This window comes from Cnephaeus nilssonii, assembly GCF_951640355.1.
Source record: "Cnephaeus nilssonii genome assembly, chromosome: 6".
NCBI classification, from domain to species: Eukaryota; Metazoa; Chordata; class Mammalia; order Chiroptera; family Vespertilionidae; genus Cnephaeus; species Cnephaeus nilssonii.
In genome coordinates this window covers 49,139,134-49,161,792 of record NC_137077.1, presented here as the reverse complement: position 1 = coordinate 49,161,792, position 22,659 = coordinate 49,139,134, and the positions used below count along the sequence as shown (strand labels likewise).

At 41.3% G+C, this 22,659-nt stretch overlaps 1 protein-coding gene across 5 annotated transcripts in view; it reads right to left on the bottom strand.

Annotated features, from left to right (window-relative positions):
• SLC4A8 (solute carrier family 4 member 8) overlaps positions 1-22,659 on the bottom strand; it is an 85,066-nt gene that overhangs the window by 6,888 nt on the left and 55,519 nt on the right. For 3 of the 5 annotated variants that reach the window (XM_079775113.1, XM_079775112.1, XM_079775114.1), the window contains exons 18-24: positions 17,450-17,611; positions 16,408-16,659; positions 11,195-11,263; positions 9,913-10,086; positions 7,019-7,156; positions 2,608-2,699; positions 381-476 (exon numbers count right to left, since the gene is read on the bottom strand). In XM_079775113.1, coding sequence (XP_079631239.1) covers positions 381-476; positions 2,608-2,699; positions 7,019-7,156; positions 9,913-10,086; positions 11,195-11,263; positions 16,408-16,659; positions 17,450-17,611 — 983 coding nt within the window. The remainder of the gene's footprint in view (positions 1-380; positions 477-2,607; positions 2,700-7,018; positions 7,157-9,912; positions 10,087-11,194; positions 11,264-16,407; positions 16,660-17,449; positions 17,612-22,659) is intronic. The other 2 variants (XM_079775115.1, XM_079775116.1) reach the window with 1 other exon arrangement.

Below are 22,659 nucleotides of genomic sequence, written 5' to 3'. Positions count from 1 at the left end.
CACTATCTAAATATTTTAGCAATTTCCCAATTTGTGTGGTTGCAGTAACCAGAGAAATGCTCTATAGATTTTGAAATGGGGACTAGAAAGAAGATTAAGGGAACTAAATAGATAAAGCAAATTTACATCCCCAAATAACTCCATCCTGACTTTGGACCTGTATAAATGTTCAGCTCAAAACAGCATATCTGTTCAAATAGTTAGGAAACATTTTTACTTTCTTAGGCTTACAGTCATTCTCGTGGGGTTAGTAGCAGTCCTAGAAGGGATATTTGTTAGACAAATTCAATTTTACGAATAAAATATCTTTTACTTGCAACATGATTGCTATTCTTAAAAGCCGGAAATAAATAAAAATCAGCAATTACAGTTCTCTTTACCTCTTTTCCTTTGTATTTCCAGGGTTCATACTGAGAGCTTTCCAGACTGTGGTTTTAGGCATTTCATCAGATATATTAATCTCAGAGGGGTCACATCTGAAATGAATACTTAGGACAGTAAATGTCAGACATACAAATAAGATACATATCTCAGTCTATAATGACCACCAAAAGGGAAAAGATGAGGTCTGAAGGAGCGCAGCTAACAGCTCTTAGGAGGACTGGGATCCAGATGGTCAGGATGTAGAGAGGCAAGGTGACCTATAAGGTGCTGGCTGCTGAGGGCTGAGCTGGTGTGCCAGGTGGTGGCCAGTCCTGCCCCCACAATTCTGCACTCCTTCTCGAGGGCCCTCTGGGGACGCTGATGTCGGTGCTATAATGCCAATGGTGGTAGCATCAGCTCCCACATACTGAGGGCTGGCTGTACCAGCCACAGGGCTAAGCAAGCTTCATTCATTTTCTCACTTACTTGGCCAAATGTTTTTCATTTGTAGTTAACAAAAGACTTTTACATTATCTTAACTATCACAGATTCAGAGATTATTAACATCCTTATTTGAAGACACAGAAACCAAAGCTCCCAGGGCTAACTGACCATCCAAGGTCAAATGTCAGTAAGTGGAGAATCAAGACCTTGAATCCAGTCCTTGGTTTCCTAGAACCCCAGAGTCCTCTGAAGTTTTCTACAAGCCAAACGGTCTCCTTTCAAAAGGCCGAGAGAGCAGGCAGTATCCTAATAGAGGAGGAACATTGCTCCTACTTTGCTGCCAAAGAATTCAAAGCCTATGGCTCCTTCTAGAACAACCTTCTAGAAAGTTTATTAAGGTCCAAAGACTCCATTCTTCTGCAATCAGTTAAAAAAAAAGTCAAACTCATAGTACCAGAGAGTAGAACGGTGATCACAAGAGGCTGGGAGAGGGGAAAAGGGAAGATGTTGATCAAAGAGTGCCAACTTTCAGTTATAAGATAAATAAATTCTGAAGACCATGCACATCATGGTGAGCACAATTAACATTAACGTATTGTACATCTGAAATGTGCTAAGAAAGTGGATCTCAAGTATCCTCACCACAAAAAAGAACACTAACTACAGGAGGTGATGCATGTGTTAGTTTGACTGTAGCAATCATTTCACAATATATACATCAAAATATCACATTGTACATCTTAAATATGTACTATTTTTATTTGCTAAATAAATTTAAAATTTTTTAAATGTTCAAAGAAAAGACTTTCCTCATTTCCCCCTCTGTATAAACACAATGAATTCAATGATTCAGCAATAAATTATCCAGGATCTAGATGACCCAGATCCCCTCTCTTCCTTTTCTGCCCCTTCTTGACCTCTGGGTTTCTTTCAGCTGCATATCTCTCTTCCAGAGTGGAAACAAAATGCCAGGAATGAAACCACAAATGGACCCATTTAGCTTCCTTTGACTTGTGGTGAGCAAGAGCTTCAATAGAGAAAGGGGCTGATATCACTGGCAGAAGGAAGGAATTTTTGTGATCCCAGTTCAGTTCACGGGAGTGTAAATGTCATGAGCCAAGCTGGAATGGGCTGTTTCTGCCGGTCCCAAAAGGCTCGCCTAACTGTGAGAATTTCATGCCCACCAGGCTGAGAACTCTCTGAAAACAAAGACCACATCCTATTCATCTTTGAAAAGTAGCAGAGGAAGGCAGAAGAAACACTGGGTTGAGGAGTGCAAAGACCAGGGTTTGAATCTTAAACTTCCTACTTAGCAGCATTGTGACCTTGGGCAAATTACCTAAAACCCTCCAAGCCCCGGCTTCTTCACTGTACAAATGTGGATAATGAGCCTTACAGCAGAGAGTTGTTGTAAAGATTAAATGAGAGCACATACAGTAGTAAATCTTTTAGCGCAGTCCTGGCACAGAGGAGACGCTCAGTGCATGGGCTCCCTCAGCTCTATCCTCCTCGTGATTCCCAGCACTAGTCTAGGCATCACACAAGGCTTGTCCTCAGTAAACCATGAAAGGAAAAGGTATTTCCACATTTTCAAGCAGGGAGGCTGAGTGTTGGCTTTTTATGTGACCCCACCCGAGACACACACACACACACACACACACACACACGCACACCACACACACACGCACCACACACACACACGCACCACACACACACACGCACCACACACACACACGCATGCACACGCACAGCCAGAACATTTACAGAACAATCAAAACAGTCAACATCTTGTTATTCTACCTGAAACTGTTGTTCTTTTCAGTACTACTTAGTAACTTCCTGCTCTCTAAGGGGAACTTGTCTCTCTCCATTTCTATCATTTTCTCGGCCTCCTGGAAGAAAAAAAGACATTATTATATTTTGTAAAGTAAAAGTATCAAGTAAAACCATAAGTCTACACACAGTCCATTTTTTCTGTCACTGTAATTTCTACCTAATTTTTCTCACATTTACTATAAAAAAGGTAAATTATGTTCTTTCCTACATTTGACTCATCACAAAAAGAGAGACAACTAAATATTTATACCTATGGAATAGTATTTTTTAAAAAAATCCTGACTCTGAAGATTTAAACTATCAATTTCCTGGAAACACAGGGGACAAACAAACATGTTAAATGACACCAAGGACACATTTAATAAAATCTAAATGGTGGGAAACCCTATAGGTCAAAGACCCAATTTCTTCAACAAAAATTAAAAAGGAAAGAAGGGCAATTCCTAAAGAGATTTAAGAAACATAACAACCAATTGCAATATATGGATCATATTTCAATCCCAATTCAAACATATCTATATATATAAAAGCCTAAGCGACTGTTATGACTGGTTGACCCATTGCTATGACACACACTGACCATGAGGGGGCAGACGCTCAATACAGGAGCTTCCCCGTGGTGGTCAGTATGCTCCCACAGCTAACCTCCTGCCGTCGGCCAACCTCCTGTGGTCCCTCCCCCGGGTGGCTGGCCCCAATCAGGACTGGGTGAGATGGCCGAGATGGGCCCCAATCAGGACTGGGTGAGATGGCCGAGATGGGCCCCAATCAGGACTGGGTGAGGTGGCCGAGATGGGCCCCGATCAGCCCCAATCAGGACTGGGTGAGATGGCCCCGATGGGCCCCGATTGCCAGCCAGGCCAAGGGACCCCACCCATGCACGAATTCATGCACCAGTTCTCTAGTTATTAAAATAATAATAAGGCAATTGGGAGAAATATTAATACTGAATATTCTTTCTACTTTTATATATGTTTAAAATGTTCCATAATAAAATGTTTTCTTAGAAACAATTTAATTAATACAAAGGAAATAATTATAGAGAAAAAATGTGTACAAAGATGTTTAATTAGTATAATTAAAAATAAAACCTAAAACAACTATAAACTTTAATAAAGGAAGAATGTTTACATTAATTATTAGATTAAAATATTATAGAATACTAGAGGCCCGGTGCCCAAATTTATGCACTGGTGGGATCCAGCTGGCCCGCCACCTACGGGGGCTATCGAGGGCAGGCTGGCTGGAGCAAGGGGCTGTGGGCGGAGCCAGATGGGGCGAGGGGCCGCCAGCGGTTTGCTGGCCAGCCCCGCCCCCAATTAGGGTTGGGGGGGCCCCCTCGAGGGCAGGGACCATCAGGGTGAGGGGCCACGGGCGTTCTGGTCGTTCTGCCATTCAGTTGATTTGCATATTACCTTTTTATTATATAAGGATTATGCAGCCATTAAAAGAATAAATAGCCCTAACTGGTTTGGCTCAGTGGATAGAGTGTCGGCCTGCAGACTGAAAGGTCCCAGGTTCGATTCCAGTCAAGGGCATGTACCTAGGTTGCGGGCACATCCCCAGTAGGTGGTGTGCAGGAGGCAGCTGATCGATATTTCTCTCTCATCGATGCTTCTAACTCTCTATCCCTCTCTCTTCCTCTCTGTAAAAAATCAATAAAATATATTTTTAAAAAATTAAAAAAAGAAAAGAAAAAATAGGAGCCCTTGTCGGTGTTTCTCAGTGGTTAGGGCATCAGCCCACACAATGAAGGATCACCAGTTTGATTCCCAATCAAGGACACATACCTGGGGTTGCAGGTTTTATTCCTAGCCCCAGTTGGGGTGCACACAGGAGGCAATCAATCGATGTTTGTGTGTGTGTGTGTGTGTGTGTGTGTGTGTGTGTGTGTGTCCCTCCTTACCTCCCTTACACTCTCTCTAAAAATCAATGGAAAAAATATCCTCGGGTAAGGATTAACAACCACAAAAAAGAATCAAATATATTTACTGTATGGACACACAGGAACATGAGAGTGTCATAAAACCAAGGTAAGGGGGGAAATCAGAATATATAATAGCCCCCCTGAAATATACAATTATTACACTTATATGAAAACTATGTTAAGGATTTAAAGAGAACATAAAGAAATGACCATAACTGTTGAATGCTAACATGAAATTTTTGGGGTGAAATCTTCATTTTTTTCATTTGATTTAGTTTTAAAAATAATTTTATAAAGAATTTTTGTAAAGTAAGAATATAAAGTTTACTAGCCACCTTATACTTAACATCCAAAAGGCATCCCTTGATTCTCCTCTCAAACCTGCTATTCCTAGGTCTTTCCCATCTTAATAAATAGCACAGCCATTCATCTAATTGTTCCTCCAAAAATCTACGTCTAGTCCTTCATTCCTCTCCTACCCATCCTCACTATAATTAGCAAAACCTGTCAGCTCTATCTTCAAAGTAAGTCCCCAATCCAGGCATTTTCACAAACTCTCCCTTAGCCTAAGCCACCATCACCTCTTGCCTTAACTATTGCCAAAAGATAACAAGTGCTGGCAATGATGTAAAAAAATAAAAGCGGGGGGAACCCTTGTACACTGCTGGTGGGAATATAAATTGGTACAGTCACTATGAAAAACAGTATGGAGGTTCTTTAAAAAATTAAAAATAGAACTACCATATGATCCAACAATTCTACTTCTGAGTATATAGCCAAAGGAAATGAAATCACTATCTCGAAGTGATAGCTGTGCCCCCATGTTTATTGCAGCATTATTTACAATAGCTAAGATATGGAAACAACCTAAGTGCCTATCAATGGATGAGTGGATAAAGTTTATTACACACACACACACACACACACACACACACACACACACACTGGAATATTATTTAGCCATAAAAAGGAAATCCTGCCATTTGTAACAATGTGAATGAATCTTGAGGGTACTATGCTAAGTGAAATAAGTCAGACAGAGAAAGACAAATACTGTATAATCTCTCTTATATGTGGAATCTAAAAAAAACTGGAGTCACAGAAACAGAACACATTGGTGGTTACCAGGGGTTAGAGGTGGGGTAAGGGAAATGGGTGAAGGTAGTCAAAGTGTACAGGCTTTCAGTTATAAGATGAATAAATTTTTCTGGGGATATAATGTACAGCATGGTGACTATATTTAACAATACTTAAAAATTGTATATTTGAAAATTGCTATGAGAGTAGATTTAAAAGTTCTCACCATAAAAAATAATTGTGACTATGTGATGGATGTGTTAACTAATGCTATTGTGGCAGTTATTTTGCAATGTTCCCATATATCAAATCATTATATAGTACTAAAGGCCCAGTGCACGACATTCGTGCACTCGGGGGTCCCTCAGCCCAGCCTGCGCCCTCTTGCAGTCTGGGACCCTCAGGGGATGTCTGCCTGCCAGCCTCAGGTGCACATCCCCCCAAGGGATCCTTAGCACTGCCGCGGAGGCGGGGTGGCACTCGCCAGCCACGAGCCAGCTTCTGGCTGAGCAGCGCTCCCCCTGTGGGAGCGCACTGACCACCAGGGGGCAGCTCCTGCATTGAGCATCTGCCCCCCCCCCCCCCCCCCCCCGTGGTCAGTGCGTGTCACAGTGACCAGTGTTCGGTTAATTTGCATATTAGGGCTTTATTATATAGGATACCTTAAACTTATACAATGCTATATGTCAATTATATCTCAATAAAAGTGGAAAAAAATGAAAGATTTAAAAAATTCAAGATTTTTTTTTTTAAAAGTCCTTTAAAAGGCTTTGCCAAGGACACTATTTCAGGCACTAACTGTACTTGGAAACACTTCCCCACTCATTCAGTTCTTGGTCTGGTATTTTCATTTTGTTACATATCCATTCTTTGCCTGTAGAGTCCACTGATGGAGGGTCCATTGTGTGGGTGGCAGATGCCAAGTGCTGAGGGAAATGAGGAAGGACAGAAAGTCCTATGCAAGTTATCTTTGCATGGTGCCAACCACAACATCATCTGCAGTTAGGTACATAACAAATACTCTCAGAAAACAATGGGTTTTGTATACTTGTCAAATTAGACCTTTCGGGAGAACATGACCCATTAGATCTGATATAAGAGCAGATTCTGTGTTCATATTCTAAGTGTGAACCTGGTGAATAGACTAGATAAAAAAAGAAAAAAACAACTGGTTATCTAATCCAAAAATGAAGGACAGACAGGGACAAGAGTCCTTAATCCTTTCTCAGCTGAGAACAGCTCTGGAGGAATCTTCCCAGCTCCTAAATATGACACTTGGGATTCCAGACATGCTGACTTTTCATGTGGCCCTTCCTATGTCCTGTAATTTGAGGCTGCCCCAAAGTGTACAGTTGGTGCAAGAACTCTGACCTCTTCCTCCTTGGCCTTCTTTTTGGCATCATCCAACTTCTTCTTTTTGCTTTCAGGCATGAGATCATCTAACCAGCTCAGCTCTCGCTTAGAGAAACAGAGATCCATGACTTTCCTGACAAAGACCAAGGCCAAAACCTGAAGAAAAGTTAAAAAAGTGAATTAAAGGGACTCATTTACTTCCTGATTGTTAAAAGCACAATCTTATTTTCACAGCAGAATAGGACATTTCATGTAAAATCAAACTCATAATAATCATTATAGTTGCCTTTTATTGACTGTCCTCTTTGTACCAGATACTAAGGTAAGTGTTTTCTATACAATATTTTACTTAACTTTCAGAAGTGTCTAAAGTGATAGATATGCACTGTTTTGAGCCACTGGGAGAGAGGAATAGGTTGGAGAGCAATGAATTTAATTCCCTCATTAAAAGAGAAAACGCTTCCCTTGTAGACGCCCTAAGAGCTGCTTTCCCTGGCTTGGGGCCAGCAGGAAGCATGGGACCATGGCCACAGTGGGTCCAGCACAGCCTGAGCATACTCACCAGGGGGTGAGGGGACCCTGAAGGACTATCTGGATTCCCGCCAATCCTTTGCCTATGCGTTTTCCCCACAAAATCCTTGCTTTATGCCCTGCATCATGATCTGTAGTGGTTTTTGTCTTTGTGCTCTGGTCTGTTCTGATAGTCATTTTATAAATGGAAAACTGAGGCCCAGGGAGAGAAAGTAACTTGCCTAAACTCTGACAGCTAATCACTTTAATAGAAACAGCCCAGGGTGCCTCATTTGCTGCTCCATTTTCCCCATAAGGGCCACTTCAGCCAAAGGAGAACAAATAACCCAGAATGACCTGCCTGGATTGAATGAGGTTCACCAGCTACCTCTGGTGGCTGGACAAAGAATGAGGCAAATCGAGCTTATGAAATTCAACCACATTTCTCCTGAATTTCTCTGACTACTTTCCCAATCGATCCAAAATTGATAGTATCCCTTCCAGGAGTTGTCAAGAATTTGCTACTTTTTTAACCAAACACTCAACCCCTGAACATAACACCCAAATGCAGAACTCAAACTACAGATATTCTGGCAAAACTGAGAAGCCCATCAAGAGAGGATACATCTAGGAGACTAGAGGAGAAGAGACCCCCTCCAGTTTCCTAACCTTTGAATATTCTCTCAGTAAGACAGAGTTCAAAAGCACCTAAACAAGTCCCAAACATGCCTTTTCTCTCCAGAGGCCCGCCTTTAATTAACTTTCAAATGGCCCACTGAATTGTCAGCTTCCTCATGACACGAGGGAGCCAGAGAGAAGGCATCAAGAGGAGGCGATGAAACAGTCAGGTGGCAAGAATTTCATCACCACCCTAGATTTAGAAAACAGCTTGTCACCTGCACCACACACAGTTCAGCTTCCCAAGACTGCCCCAGTCACTTAGTGTTAGACAACCTCTTCCTCTCTCCCAGTGGCTCAAAACAGTGCATTTCTACCACTTTAGAAACTTCTAATTGCATTAAATTATAAATTGGAACTCTACTGCTTTGAAGTAATATGCAAATTATTGCAAACATGAAGAATCCTTTCCATGTCAGATTCACAAAAGAAAGTAAGGGTGGAGAGGGAAGAAGGAAGGAAGAACAGGCAGACTGGTAGCCTGGAAAATAAACATGGCAAACTGTTACACACATGTACCCACACCTCAAGGTCCCCAAAATAATGCTCCTCCTACAAAGACCAACCAAAACACAAAACCTCACCATCAATAGGTATTAATATCCAGATTTTATAAAGAACTCCTAAAAAACCAAACAACCCAATTAAAAAATGAGCAAAGAATTTGAATAGGCATTTCTCCAAATAAAATATACAAATAGCCAATAAGCACATGAAAAGATGCTCAACATCACTAGTCATTAGGAAAATACAATAAAAACTACAATGAGATACCACTTCACACCCATTAGGATGGCTGTTATTTTTTTAAAATATATTTTTATTGATTTTAGAGAGGAAGGGAGAGGGAGAGATAGAAACATCAATGATGAGAGAGAATCATTAATTGGCTGCCTCCTGCATGCCCCCCCAACCGGAGGTCGAGCCAGCAATGTGCCCTTGACCAGAATCGAACCTGGAACCGTTCAGTCCACAGGCCGATGCTCTATCCACTGAGCCAAACCAGCTAAGGCAGGATGGCTGTTATTAAAAAAAAATCCCCAAACAGAAAATAAGTGTTGGCAAAGATGTGGAGAAATTAAAATTCTGTGTACTCCTGGTAGAAATGTAAAATGGTGCAACCATTTCATGACAGTCCTCAAAAAATTAAAAATGGAAGTACCATATGACCCAGAAATCCCACTTCTTGGTATTTACCCAAAAGAACTGAAAGCAGCGACACAAACGGGCATTTGTTTCCTGGTATCATTATTCACATAGTAAAAGTATTGTTCACAATAGCCAAAAGGTGGAAGCAATCCAAGTGTCTATTGACAAATGAATAGATAAACAAAATGTGGTCTATATCATAATGGAATATTATTCATTTTTTAAAAAGGAAGGAAATTCTGACACATGTTACAACATGGATGAATCTTGAAGACATTGTGAGTGAAATAAACAAATCACACAAGGACAAATACTACAGGATTCCACTCAGATGAGGTAACTAGAGTAGTCAAATGCAGAGACAGAGAGTAGAATGGTGGTTACCAAAGGCTAGTGGGAGAAAGGAATGGGGAGTTATTGTTTTATGGGTACAGAGTTTCAGTTGTGCAAGATGAAAAAAGTTCTGGAGGTGCATGGTGGCAATGTGAATGTACTTAAAAATTAAGGTGGTAAATTTTATGTTATGTATATTTTATCACAATTTTAAAAATAAGTAATAATTTTTTAAAACTCACCATCATTGGAAAGACAATGGCGGCTGGAGAGGCCTTGATGACCCAGAGCAGGACCAGGCAAGTCAGCTGGATGAGGGTGAAGAGGTGCACTTTGCGTAGCGGCACGTGGCGGAGGTAAATGAAATCTGGCTGATGCTTTGCAGGCATCCCGAAGAGCTTCAGCCGATCAAAGAACTGAAAGAAGGGGACTGGCATTTATTTTCAGGAGGTTTCTCTGGGTCAGAAACTTCTTAGGCAAATTCATGTCTCTTACATCACCTACTCTGAAAGGCAGGCAATAACCATTTCCACTGGACAGAAATGGAAACCAAGTCTCAGAATAGGCAATTTGGCCAAGGTTGGTAAGTGACAGTGTCAAATTTAAAATTCATCTTTTTAAATTCTAGGTTCAAATTCCTTTTTCCTACCCCACACTGTGGATCCTGAAAAAGCTCTTTCTCAGGGAGTGTTGAAAATAAAATAAGGCAATTGCATCTTTCTATTATCAAAACCAAATCTCTTCTTGGCTATTGGAGGAGTTTGGAGATTCTCATTATTATTTATAGTAAAAATATAAAATGAAACATAACATTCTGGATATAGAAAGTACGACTATTCTTATATTATAAAATGCCAACAAAAAAAAAAAGGCCCAGAGAGATTAAATAACCTGTCCACAGTCGTATTACAATTCAGTATATGAGAATGATCACTGGACATTCCATAAAAACAAAGAGGAACCAGCCACCAGTAGTAGAAGCAGCTACGTCATATTATCACCTGCGGTAATCAGTGACAAGCTCCTGGGTTTCTCTGTTCAAAGGATTCAGAGGGATTAGCTGGTAGATGGGAGACGGCAGTGTGCCAGGAAGTACTATTTGCTTACCTGGAGCAGCTCCCACTATGCCCCAATCTCTTTACCAAAGTGCCCCCAGTTAAACCCCTCGCTCACACTTCAGCCTAGCACTGTCCATGTGTGGTTCTTGACCAGCATCTGACAAAGCACCTATTATTGAATGTGTGCCTAATAATTGTTGAAAACTATAACAAATTACTGGAACCATGACATCAAGCCAGGCTACTCTGTAAGTCCCTGTACCCTCATGCCAACATGGTTGTATTTTGCCCAAAGTCCAAAGAAATGTCAAAATAGCTTAACCACAAGACTAGGGAAAGGTTTCTCAAGAACTAACTTGTGCTGGAGCTGTCCCCCTCCCACCCCCCCACCCCCACCCCCCAGCCCCCGGTCAGGACAAGTGAGCGCACAGTGAGAAGACATTGCCCTGGCTGAGCCATACAGTACCTGAATTCCCTGTAGTGAAGAGACGCCCATGTAGAGGAAGACTCCATAGAGTACCGGCATCGGGATGAACTGAACACAAAGGGCAGAAAGACCAGAGATTACACTTGGTATCAGCACACTCAAGACTGTAACAACTTTTAAGTCACCAAGGGGGAAGTAAAGTCACAAAATCACAACATAAACATTACATTCGTTTCTGCTGCCTTTTCATGATGTAGAAGTAGAGGCAAAACAACCTGACTATGATAAAAACTTTTGTTCTGAAATGAAATGATTACACATAAGTGTAATATGGTCCTGGTTAAATCATAGGCCTCATGTCTTACCCATATTTGGCTCTTTCTCCTCTGTGGGGATGGACACACACACACACACACACACACACACACCCCTCTTTTTTTTTTTTTTTACTAGTGCAAGAGGAAAAGTGTATTTTTTTCATTTTTTAAATGTTATTTTTTAATAATAGTTGACATTCATTATTATTTTATATTAGTTTCAGGTTTACAGAATAGTGGTTAGACAATTATATAATTTATGAAGTGATCCCCTTGATAATTCTAATACCCACCTGGCACCATATATAGCATATATAGTTATTACAATATTATTGACTATATTCCCTATGCTGTACTTTTATACCCCCATGACTATTTTGTAACTACCATTTAGTACTTCTTAATACCTTCAGCTTTTTCTCCCTGCCCTCTCCAACCTCCACCCATTTGGCAATGCTCAGTTTATTCTCTGTATCTATGAGTCTATTTCTGTTTTATTTGCTCATTTATTTTGTTCTTTAGATTCTATATATATAAGTGAAATCACATCATATTAGTCTTTCTCTGTCTGACTTATTTTGCTTAACATAATACCCTTTAGGTCCATCTATGCTGTTGCAAATGGTAAGATTTCATTCATTTTTATGGCCAAGAAAGATTCCATTATATATATGTCCCACCATTTTTTTATCCACTCATCTATTGATGGGTACTTGGGTTGCTTCTTTATCTTGGCTATTGTAAATAACACTGCGATGAAATAGGAGTGCATATATCTTTTCAAATAAGTGTTTTAGAGTTGTTCAAATATATACCCAGAAGTGGAATCACTAGGACCTAAGGCAGTTTCCTATTTACTTTTTTGAGGACCCTCCATATTGTTTTCCACAGCTGCTGCACCAATCTACATTCCCGCCAACATTGCAAGAGGGTTCCCTTTTCTCCACATCCTCACCAATATTTGTTGTTGGTTGATTTACTGATGCTAGCCATTCTGATAGGTGTGAAGTGGTATCTCACTGTGGTTTTAACTTGCATTTCCCTGCTGATCAGTGCACTGAGCATTTTTTCATATGTCTGTCTAAAAAGAACATACAGATCCATTTTTAATTGGATTGTGTGTGGGGTTTTTTGGTGTTGAGTTTTATGAGTTCTTTATAAATTTTGAATATTAACCCTTTATGGGATGTATCATTGGCAAATATCTCTTTCCATTCAGTAGGTTGTCTTTTCATTTTGTTGTTTCCTTTGCTGTGTAAAGACTTTTTATTTTGATGTAGACCCATTTATTTATTTATTTATTTTTCTTTTGTTTCCTTTATCTGAGAAGATACATCAGAAAAAGTATTACTAAGAGAAATGTCAGAGTGTTTACTGCCTATTTTTTCTTCTAGGAGCTTGATGGTTTCGAGTCTTACATTTAAGTCTCACATCCATTTTGAGTTTATTCTTATATATGGTGTAAGAAGGTGGTCTACTTTCATTTTTTGCTTGTATCTGTCCAATGTTACAAATACCATTTATTGAATAGATTGTCTTTACCCCTTGTATATACTTTTTTTGGTAAATATGTTTATTGATTTTAGAGAGAGAGAAAGGGAAAGGGAAAGACAGGCAGGCAGGCAGGGAGGGAGGGAGGGAGGGAGGGAGGGAGGGAGAGAGGGAATCATTGATTGGCTGCCTCCTACATGCCCCTTACTGGGGATCGAGCCCACACCCCAGGCATGTGCCCTGAATGGGAATCAAACCAGTGACCTTTTGGTACATGGGACGACCTTCAACCAACTGACCCACACTGGCCAGGACCACATTGTATATTCTTGCCTCCTTTTGTAATATATTGACCATATAGGAGGTTTATTTATGGACTCTCTCTTCTGTTCCACTGATCTATATGTCTGTTTTTATACCAGGACCATGCTGTTTTGATTACTATAGTCTTGTAATATAGTTTGATGTCAAATAGCATGATAACTCCAACTTTTTTCTCCTTTCTCAAGATTGCTGTGGCTACTTCAGGGCCTTTTGTGGTTCCATATAAATTTTTGGATTATTTGTTCTAGTTCTGTGAAAAATGCCATTGTTATTTTGATAGGGATTGCACAGAATCTATAGATTGCTTTGGGTAGTGTGAACATTTTAACAATGTTAATTCTTCCTACAATAGAGCGCCGGTATATGTTTCCATTTATTTTTATCTTCTTCAATGTCTTATAATTTTCCTAGGACAGGTCTTTTACTTTCTTGGTTAAATTTACTCCTAAGTATTTTTTATGCAATTATAAATGGGATTGTTTTCTTAATTTCTCTGATAGTTCATTATTAGACACACACATCCCTCTTTTATAAAACTGATACCTCTTATTTTATTTTTTTATTACAGTTTGCATTCAACACTTTCTATTAGCTTCAGGTATATAGCACAGCAGATAAAAATTCATATAGGTTACAAAGTGTTCTTTCTGATAATTCAAGTGCCCACCTGCACTATAAATAGTTATTACAATACTAATTATATTTCCTACTAGAGGCCCGATGCACGAAATTCGTACATGGGGCAGGGGGTGTTTCTCAACCTGGCCTGCACCCTCTCCAATCTGGGACCCCTCGGGGGATGTCTGACTGCCAGTTTAGGCCCGATCCTTCCACAATGGTTGAGGCCTGGAGATATGGCCACAGAGGTCCCTTTTCACCCCATTTTCCCCAGATGCAGGCCTTCTACCCACACAAAAACATATTTTCTCTTATTTAAGTTATCTTCCCACTTTCCAAAAATCCCCTTTCCCACATCTCACACCGGCCACTGCCCATTTTTCTGTTCCACTTCATAGAAAAACCTCTTGAAAGAGCTGTCTGCTCACACTCTTTTCTTCCTCACCTCCCATTTACTCTTTAGTCCCTGTAATTCAGCTTCTGCCCTCTTTTCCTACTGTATCTGCTCTTGTCAAGTCATATTAGGCCTCTGTGCGGTCAAATCCAATGGTCTTTGTTTAGTCTTCATCTTTCTAGACAGCCTCTAACTAATCCCTCCTGTTTGAAACATTCCCCTCACATGGCATCCTTGACACTACACCCTCCTGGTTTCCCTACCTCTGGCAGCTCCTTCAGAGTCTCTGTTGCTGTCTCCTCCTCTATCCAACTTCTAAATATGGAGCACCTTATATTCTGCTCTTCTCTCTGCTCCTACTTCTCTTTTACATTTACCCTTCTCCCTGAGAGATCTCATCTACTCCCTTGGCTGTCAATACCACCTATATGCTGTTGATGCCCACATTTATATTTTTAGTTCAGAACCCTCTTCTAGCCTCTTCACTCAGATGCTTCCTGAACATCTTATCCCAAATCTGGCCACAGCCTTGCCCCTGACGAAATCACTTCCTCATTCAGGCTGCCTTCTCTATTTTAAATGCCATCACTCTCAGTGTTGTATGAAAGGAGGGAAGGTTAGCACTCCCCTTGACAAAGATGGAAGAGGCGCCTGGCTGGTGTGGTTTATTGAGCTTCAACATATAAACCAGGAGGTCAGGGTTCAATTCCAGGTAAGGCACATGCCCGGGTTGTGGGCTCAATCCCTGGTGGTGGGCATTCAGGAAGCAGCCAATTGATGATTTTCTCTCATCATTGATGTTTCTATCTCTCTCCCCCTCTCCCTTCCTCTCTCTGAAGTCAATAAAAATATATTTTTAAAAAGATGGAAAAGGCTCTAGAACCTAACAACATGCATATGGTTAAGGCATTGCCACCTACTTAAATGCCATCACTCTCCACCCAGGTAGTCAAGTCAGAAACCTAGCAAACATTTTGACTTTTCCATTTTCCTCACCCCATTCTATATCCAGCAAGACCTTTGGATCTATCTCAAAAATATTCAGAAGCCATTCCTTTTATCCATCCCTACTACCAACTTCCTTAGCCAAATCATCATAATCTCTTACCTGTAATAGCCTCACTGGTTTCTCTACTTTTATTTTTCCCCATCCCTAAAATTTAGTCTAATCACCAGCTAGAGTAATCTTTTAAAAATACAAAATGGATCATGTCCCTCTCCTGTTAAAACCCTTTAAAGTTTACCTTTACTAATGTCAACAAGGCCCTGCATGATCTGCCTCTGCTCACTCTTCGATCTCATTTCACTGTGTTTTGTCTTGACTCAACATCCTTGAGCCACATGGTCATGATGTTTCCTAGAATATATATAATTCTTTCCCACCTAAGAGCCTCACTAGACTGCTTTTCTCCCTTTCCCCCATGCCATCTCCCACTGTCCATCTCACCTTAAATGCCATCTCCTTAGAGAGGCCTTTTCCAACGACTAACTAAAAAACAGTACCCCTGCAATTCTATATAGCACCATAGACCACTATATATTTCCTTTTATCACATATATTCTCTAATTATTATGTTTGTTTTCTTTTGGTTTTTATTTAAGGTTTTTAAAAATTGATTTTTAGAGAGAAAGGAAGGGAGATAGAGAAACATCGATATAAGAATGAAACATTGATGGGCATCAAACTGGCAACCCTTTAGTGCACAGTCCTACAGCCAACCAACTGAGCCACCCAGCCAGGACTTGTTTGTTTTCTTAATTAACTTTCTTTTTTAAAAATATATCTTTTTATTGATTTTTTACAGAGGAAGGGAGAGGTATAGAGAGTTAGAAACATGGATGAGAGAGAGAAAGAAACACCAATCAATTGCTTCCTGCACACCCCCTACTGGGGATGTGCCCACAACCAAGGTGCATGCCCTTGACCGGAATCAAACCTTGGACTCTTCAGTCCGCAGGCCGATTCTCTATCCATTGAGCCAAACCAGTTAGAGCCTTAATTAACTTTCTTAACCACATCTTATCTACTTTATCCAATTAGAATATGCTATTTCTTATTTTCAAAACAGGCACTCAATATATTACCTAATGAATAAATGAATGATTACCTTTAATATAGTCGTCATGAAGACTGAGCAACCCATCAGCACAAAAATCATAAGGCCTGTCACTCTCTGTTCTCGGATGCCCAAGAACTTGGGCTGTTCTCCAGGAGCGGAGCACTCAGATTCCAGTTTGAGGCTGTTCACATGTGTGATGGACAGGACAGTTGCAGCCACAAACCAGGGCAGGCCCATGATGGAGCAGACACCCAACATGATGGCCACCATTAGCAGGTCCAGGTGGTAACCACAGCCTTTCTGTAGGGAAACAGAGTCTCCATCACCATCAGTTGGGCATAGAACAGTGAGCTAAGAATATTCCAGCCCCTTCTGGTTTGGAGGGAACAGAGAAAAAAAGGGAAACTTTAGCTTGTCCAAAATATGCCAATATCCATTCTTTATGCAAGTGCCCCCAGATCTCACTCTGAGTCTCACACATTCAAATATTCATCCTTTCTTGGAAGAGTAACCAGAGATAAAGCCACATCTTGACCATTCTAGATGGTAGACATTATAGGGGTTAAAGATAAATATCCTTATTGGGTTCCAGATCCTTGCTAAATTGGCATTGCCTACTCTAAGTAAGGAAAGTACGGAGATGAACACATTAAGTCTCTCACTAATGCATACATTGGAACTTACCCTACCTCTGTAGGATCCTTGAGCTTAAGGTTCAGTCTAGAAACCCCAGTAATGGACAGCAATGGGAGAATACCTGCCTCTAGGAAACAGTGGTCCAAGCCCCGACCTGAACCTCAGGAAGATAAGCCTGACCCAGAGCATGTGGCTATATAAGGACCACTAGGAACTCTGCCAGTCCAGCTTCCCCATAGGTTTGAATAGAGAGTAGTGGAGCCCAAGCTTCTTTTGTATCTTACCATTGGACTCCACTCTAGGGATTGTAACCCCTGGAAACCTCTTAAGAGCTCCTTCCATGACTTCTTTTATCCAGGTACTACAGTTCCTGGTCTAAATGAATTTACCCTAAATTTCTTTTTCAAATGTAATAGGATGCCATTAATCCTTCTCGGTCAGAATTTCTTGTTACCTTGAGCTTGTGTTCCTTCCTGTTAATGATAACAGCTGTGATCTGCTGGTCCATGAATATTAAGATAGTGCAGAGTAGAGCTGGGATAATTGCAGCTATCACAGTCCACCAGGGATTGGGGCCAATGGGACTAATAATCCACCCTCGATCATCCCTTGTTGGCTAAAGGAAAAAACAAGGTTTTATTTTTGTATTTTAAGTTAACTATAGTCATTAGGGCAAAACAGATCAAACTGAATCACAATATCCACAACTCTTTTATTCCTGAATGAGAATCCTTTAAAAACAAACAAACAAACAAAAGAACAACAATCAAGACTTAACTACAACAAGGCTGTACACACAGTCCATAAAGGGGTGCACCAAGATTGTCCACCTCAAGTAACTGGGGAGGCCGAACCACTGGCCCATATAGAACAACTAGCACACAAAGCTACCCTACCAACTCAGGGAAGCAGCGAAATGGGGAGACAAAGAAACAGATCAAAAACCAAAGAAATGGAGGAAAACAAACGACTGGAGATAGAGTTCAAAACCACGGTTATAAGGTTTTTCAAGAATTTCCTAGAAAAGGCCGATAAATTTAGCGAGACCCTTGAGGATACGAGAGAGACCCTCGAGGATATGGAAAAGGACCAACTAGAAATTAAACATACACTGACTGAAATAAAAAATATTATACAGACACCCAACAGCAAACTAGAGGAATGCAAGAATCAAGTCAAAGATTTGAAATACAAAGAAGAAAAAATCACTCAACTGGAAAAGCTAAAAGAAAAAAGAATCCAAAAATGTGAAGATAGTGTAAGAAGCCTCTGGGACAACTTCAAGCGTACCAACATCAGAATTATGGGGGTGCCAGAAGAAGAGAGTGAGCAAGATACTGAAAACCTATTTGAAGAAATAATGACTGAAAACTTCCCCCACCTGGTGAAAGAAATAGACTTACAAGTCCAGGAAGCGCACAGAACCTCAAACAAAAGGAATCCAAAGAGGACCACACCAAGACACATCACAATTAAAATGCCAAGAGCAAAAGACAAAGAGAGAATATTAAAAGCAGCAAGAGAAAAACAGTTAATTACCTACAAGGGAACACCCATACGATTGTCAGCTGATTTCTCAACAGACGGGAGTGGCAAGAAATAGTCAAAGTGATGAATAGCAAGAACCTACAACCAAGGGTACTCTACCCAGCCAAGCTGACATTCAGAATTGAAGGTCAGCTAAAGAGCTTCACAGATAAGAAAAAGCTAAAGGAGTTCATCACCATCAAACCAGTATTATATGAAATGCTGAAAGGTATTCTCTAAGAAGAGGAAGAAGAAGAAAAAGGTAAAGATAAAAATTATGAACAACAAATACATATCTATCAACAAGTGAATCTAAAAATCAAGTGAATTAAAAATTTGAGGTATAGAATAAACTGGTGAATGTAATAGAATCAGGGGCACAGAAAGGGAGTGGACTGACAACTCTCAGGGGTAAAGGGGTGTGGGGGTGCGGGAAGAGACTAGACAAAAAATCGTTCACCTATGGATGAGGACAGTCGGGGGAGGTAAGGGAAGAGGGTGGGATGGGAACCAGGTGGAGGGGAGCTATGGGGGGAAAAAAGAACAATAAAGATTTATTAAATTAAAAATAAATAAATAAAATTTAAATAAATAAATAAATAAAAAGGCATGAATACAGCAACTTGTTTTTTCCAGTATAAGCTCTATATACTTGAAAGACAGATTTTTACACATTTCCCTTACCCAGTTCTCTTTACCTGGGTGCATATATGCTTCCTTATCTTCAATTACACTCAAGGCATTCTATGTGCTTCTATTTAAAGCCAGCCTATCCAATTCTGCAACAGGTTCCCTGACCTCATACTTACTTAAGAACTTCTAACTTTCGTTTTGCCATACTCTTGGTTCTTCATTTTTTCCTTTCTACCAAAGCACTCCACTCAGATATAATTATTTTATAACTAGAGGCCCAATGCACAAAATTCGTGCATGGTTAAGGTTCCTAGGCCTGGCCGGCGATCAGGGCCGATCTGTGGGGCGACCAACAGGGTGATTGGGCCCCCGCTGGCACCCTCCTTGGCCAACCTAGTGCAGGCCACTCGCCAGCCCCGCCCCTGCCACTGCCGCTGGTCGCCTCCCTCTGCAGGGCGACCGGCAGGGCAATCAGGGAGCGCCCCCCCCCCCCCCCCCACATGCTAGCACCTGCCTTGGCTGGCCTGGGGCCTGAGGGCTGGGGACAGCTCCTGTGTTGAGCGTCTGTCCCCTGGTGGTCAATGCGCGTCATAGCAATTGGTAGTTCCACCAGTCATTCGGCTGTTTGGTCAATTTGCATATTGTGCTTTTATTATATAGGATGTCTAATACTTAAAGAAAACTCTCATATGCTCCTCATGCATACTCCAGAAACTACCCCATCATTGTGTTCTACTCTGCAATATTGTAGTGTACAGCAACTCTTTAGGAAATCTATGATCTTGCTCAGAGTCAATCCTCAATTATGAACTTCTTATGGAATACTCACTAGTTCTTTACTTCCTTCTCCTACTCTCCAAACCCCTATGTATAGAGAAAACAAACTTATCTCAACATTAACCTAAGTAAAATATAATTAACAACAAAATTTTTTGTCCAGTATAATTTATTAACTTCTAACAATAAATATAAATAACTTTGACACTCTTCCTTCTGAAACCATATAATGTATGTCTACAGGACAAATAAAGGCAAAGTAGAGCCAGTTGTACAGAATCTCATGCACTTAGCTTGGAATGGTTTAGGGGCCTTCTCTCATCAGCATTGAAACAGGGGCCCAGGAACTATGAACTTGAGAGAGGAACCTAATGAGGAGACAGGAGGAAGCTAGGTAGTCAGGAATTGGGACCATGGTGGCGGGGAGGAAGTAGAACCAGGAACCTAGCTAAGCAGAGTTACTAAGGCACCACAACTGGGCATGGAAGGAAGGGTGCACTTGGGAGACATGAGCTTTAAAATGTATGAATGTTGCTAAGATGGGCAGCTTGCAGATAACCAATCACAAGACAATGAGGCCTATAACCAATCCCACGGATATTATTAAGGCAGAATTATTTGAAAGGATCAATCAGGAGCTAGCAAGGCTATAAACTGCATCCACCCCCTACATTAAAAAGTGCTCGCTTCTTCCTCTTTTCTCTCTGGTGTGCTGGTTCCCAGGGGGATGCTTCCCTGTGCCCACATGGCTTATGGCCATGTGGGGCTCTACACATGGATTAATATACTTTAACACCTGGCTATAATATGTAAAGGAAGCTCTGGACACTGGTCTGCTCTTGGAACCCTAACTGCACCTTTTCCAGGACTGGCTTCTCTCAATAAACTTTGCTTCCACTAACCGTTTTAGTCCGCAAATCCATTCTTTGGTTTTTCGAAACAACTAACTCAAACTCAAACACCCTACAATTTGGTTTCACTAAGACTGCTGAATCTGGGTACTTGTTTGACCCTTCCAATGCCCCTGTAAAATGCCCCTGTTCATAAATCTTATTTGGGTGTTCATGGCATACCTAAACTCTCCTAGATCCTCAATCTTGGCCTCCCCCTTCCAAAGTACTCTGAGGAAGAAAAGTTCACCTTGTTTGGCTAAGCAGTAATCCTATATAATAAAAGGCTAATATGCTAATAGACCAAATGGCAGAACAACTGGAACAACAGAACAATCTGTCACTATGATGTGCGCTAACCACCAGGGGGCGTGTGTGGAACATGGCAGGCATTGGCAGCGGTGGGATGGTGGAGTAGGTGAGCAGGGGTGCCAGACCAAGGTGGGGCGCCGCTCACTGTCATCGGGGCAAGCCTCTGGTGGTTACTGAAAATTCTTTGCTCCTGCTCACCGTGGTCCCGCCTGCTGCTCACACCCACTGCCAGTTCCCCGGCACTGGTCCTGATCACTCAGTGCCATCAGCGGGTGTGAGCAGCAGCTGCCAGCCTTAATCACCCCTGAGGTCTTCTCCACCTCCCCGCCTCCCTGCTCCTGAGGGGCGATCGGGGCAGCAGCTGCTGCTCACACCCGCTGCTGGCGCCAGCCCCAATCGCTCTGTGCCATCAGTGGGTTCGAGCGGGGCCAGTGCCGTCAGCACATGAGAGCAGCGGCAGCGGGAGTGGGGTTGCCAGCAAACAGGGGACCAGGGGCCATAGCGGGAGGGCCCAGGCGGGGGCGTGGAGGATGGGCCAAGACCTGCCCCTGTACCTACTGCAGCCTCACGGCCCACAATTCCTTTCAAGGTGCACGAATTCGTGCACTGGGCCCCTAGTGGGGTATAAAGGCCCAGGATACAAACTGGCCCAGAATTGACCCAAACTCAACAAAGCCAAGACTGTTATATATAAAGTATTTGGTTCCATATTGGTCATGACTCTAGGATTCAAAGACTCTTCAATAATGTCACCAAGTCCCAAATTATAAATGGGTTAGATTATAAAAGTTTACAAAATCTTTTAGTCTCCTTAATAACAACGTTCTAAGTGGTAATTAAATTGTCAGGTCGACACAAAAACTTATTAAACTCTGACTGACATTAAGCCATTAGTAATAGTACTAGCCTACAGACTGGTTCTTGGGGGCTATGTGGAGTAATAGGAAAGGGAAAAAGTAAGAATATTTCCTCTCTGATTCCTGAAAGCAAGGCCTGCCAATGAACATTTTCTTTGACATTCTTCCATTTCCCTTTCTCATCTTTCTTCCATCTCCCAGAGACCTTCTTCCCAGATGTCCCAGGAATTCAGTGCCTTCTGACTATCTTAAACCTACCCATCAGGGAACCATTTCAAGGACTACTTAATGCTCCCAAATTTCTTATTTTTATGCAAAATTCATTCCTCCTGCAGGGTTGACCTGAGAGGGAAAGGTAATTGCACTCATTCACACAAAAATGAGAATGATATATTATTGGAAGTATTACAGTTTTAAAGAGTGTGTTTTTTAATCCATAAATTTCTAACCGGTAGCATTTCAGCAAATTTACCAAAATATAATTCAAAAATTTCAGGCCTACTTTAGGCAGAGCAAGGGAGGACAAAGGCCATTACAAGTCAAAGACTGCTTTATTCCTATCTTCCTTTTCCTCCCCAGCCTCTCATTATATGATTCTTTTCCAGTCACTGACTATAGCCAGGTTTTTTTCTCCTCTTCACCTCGTGAGGATCTATGGAGCTGAGCTC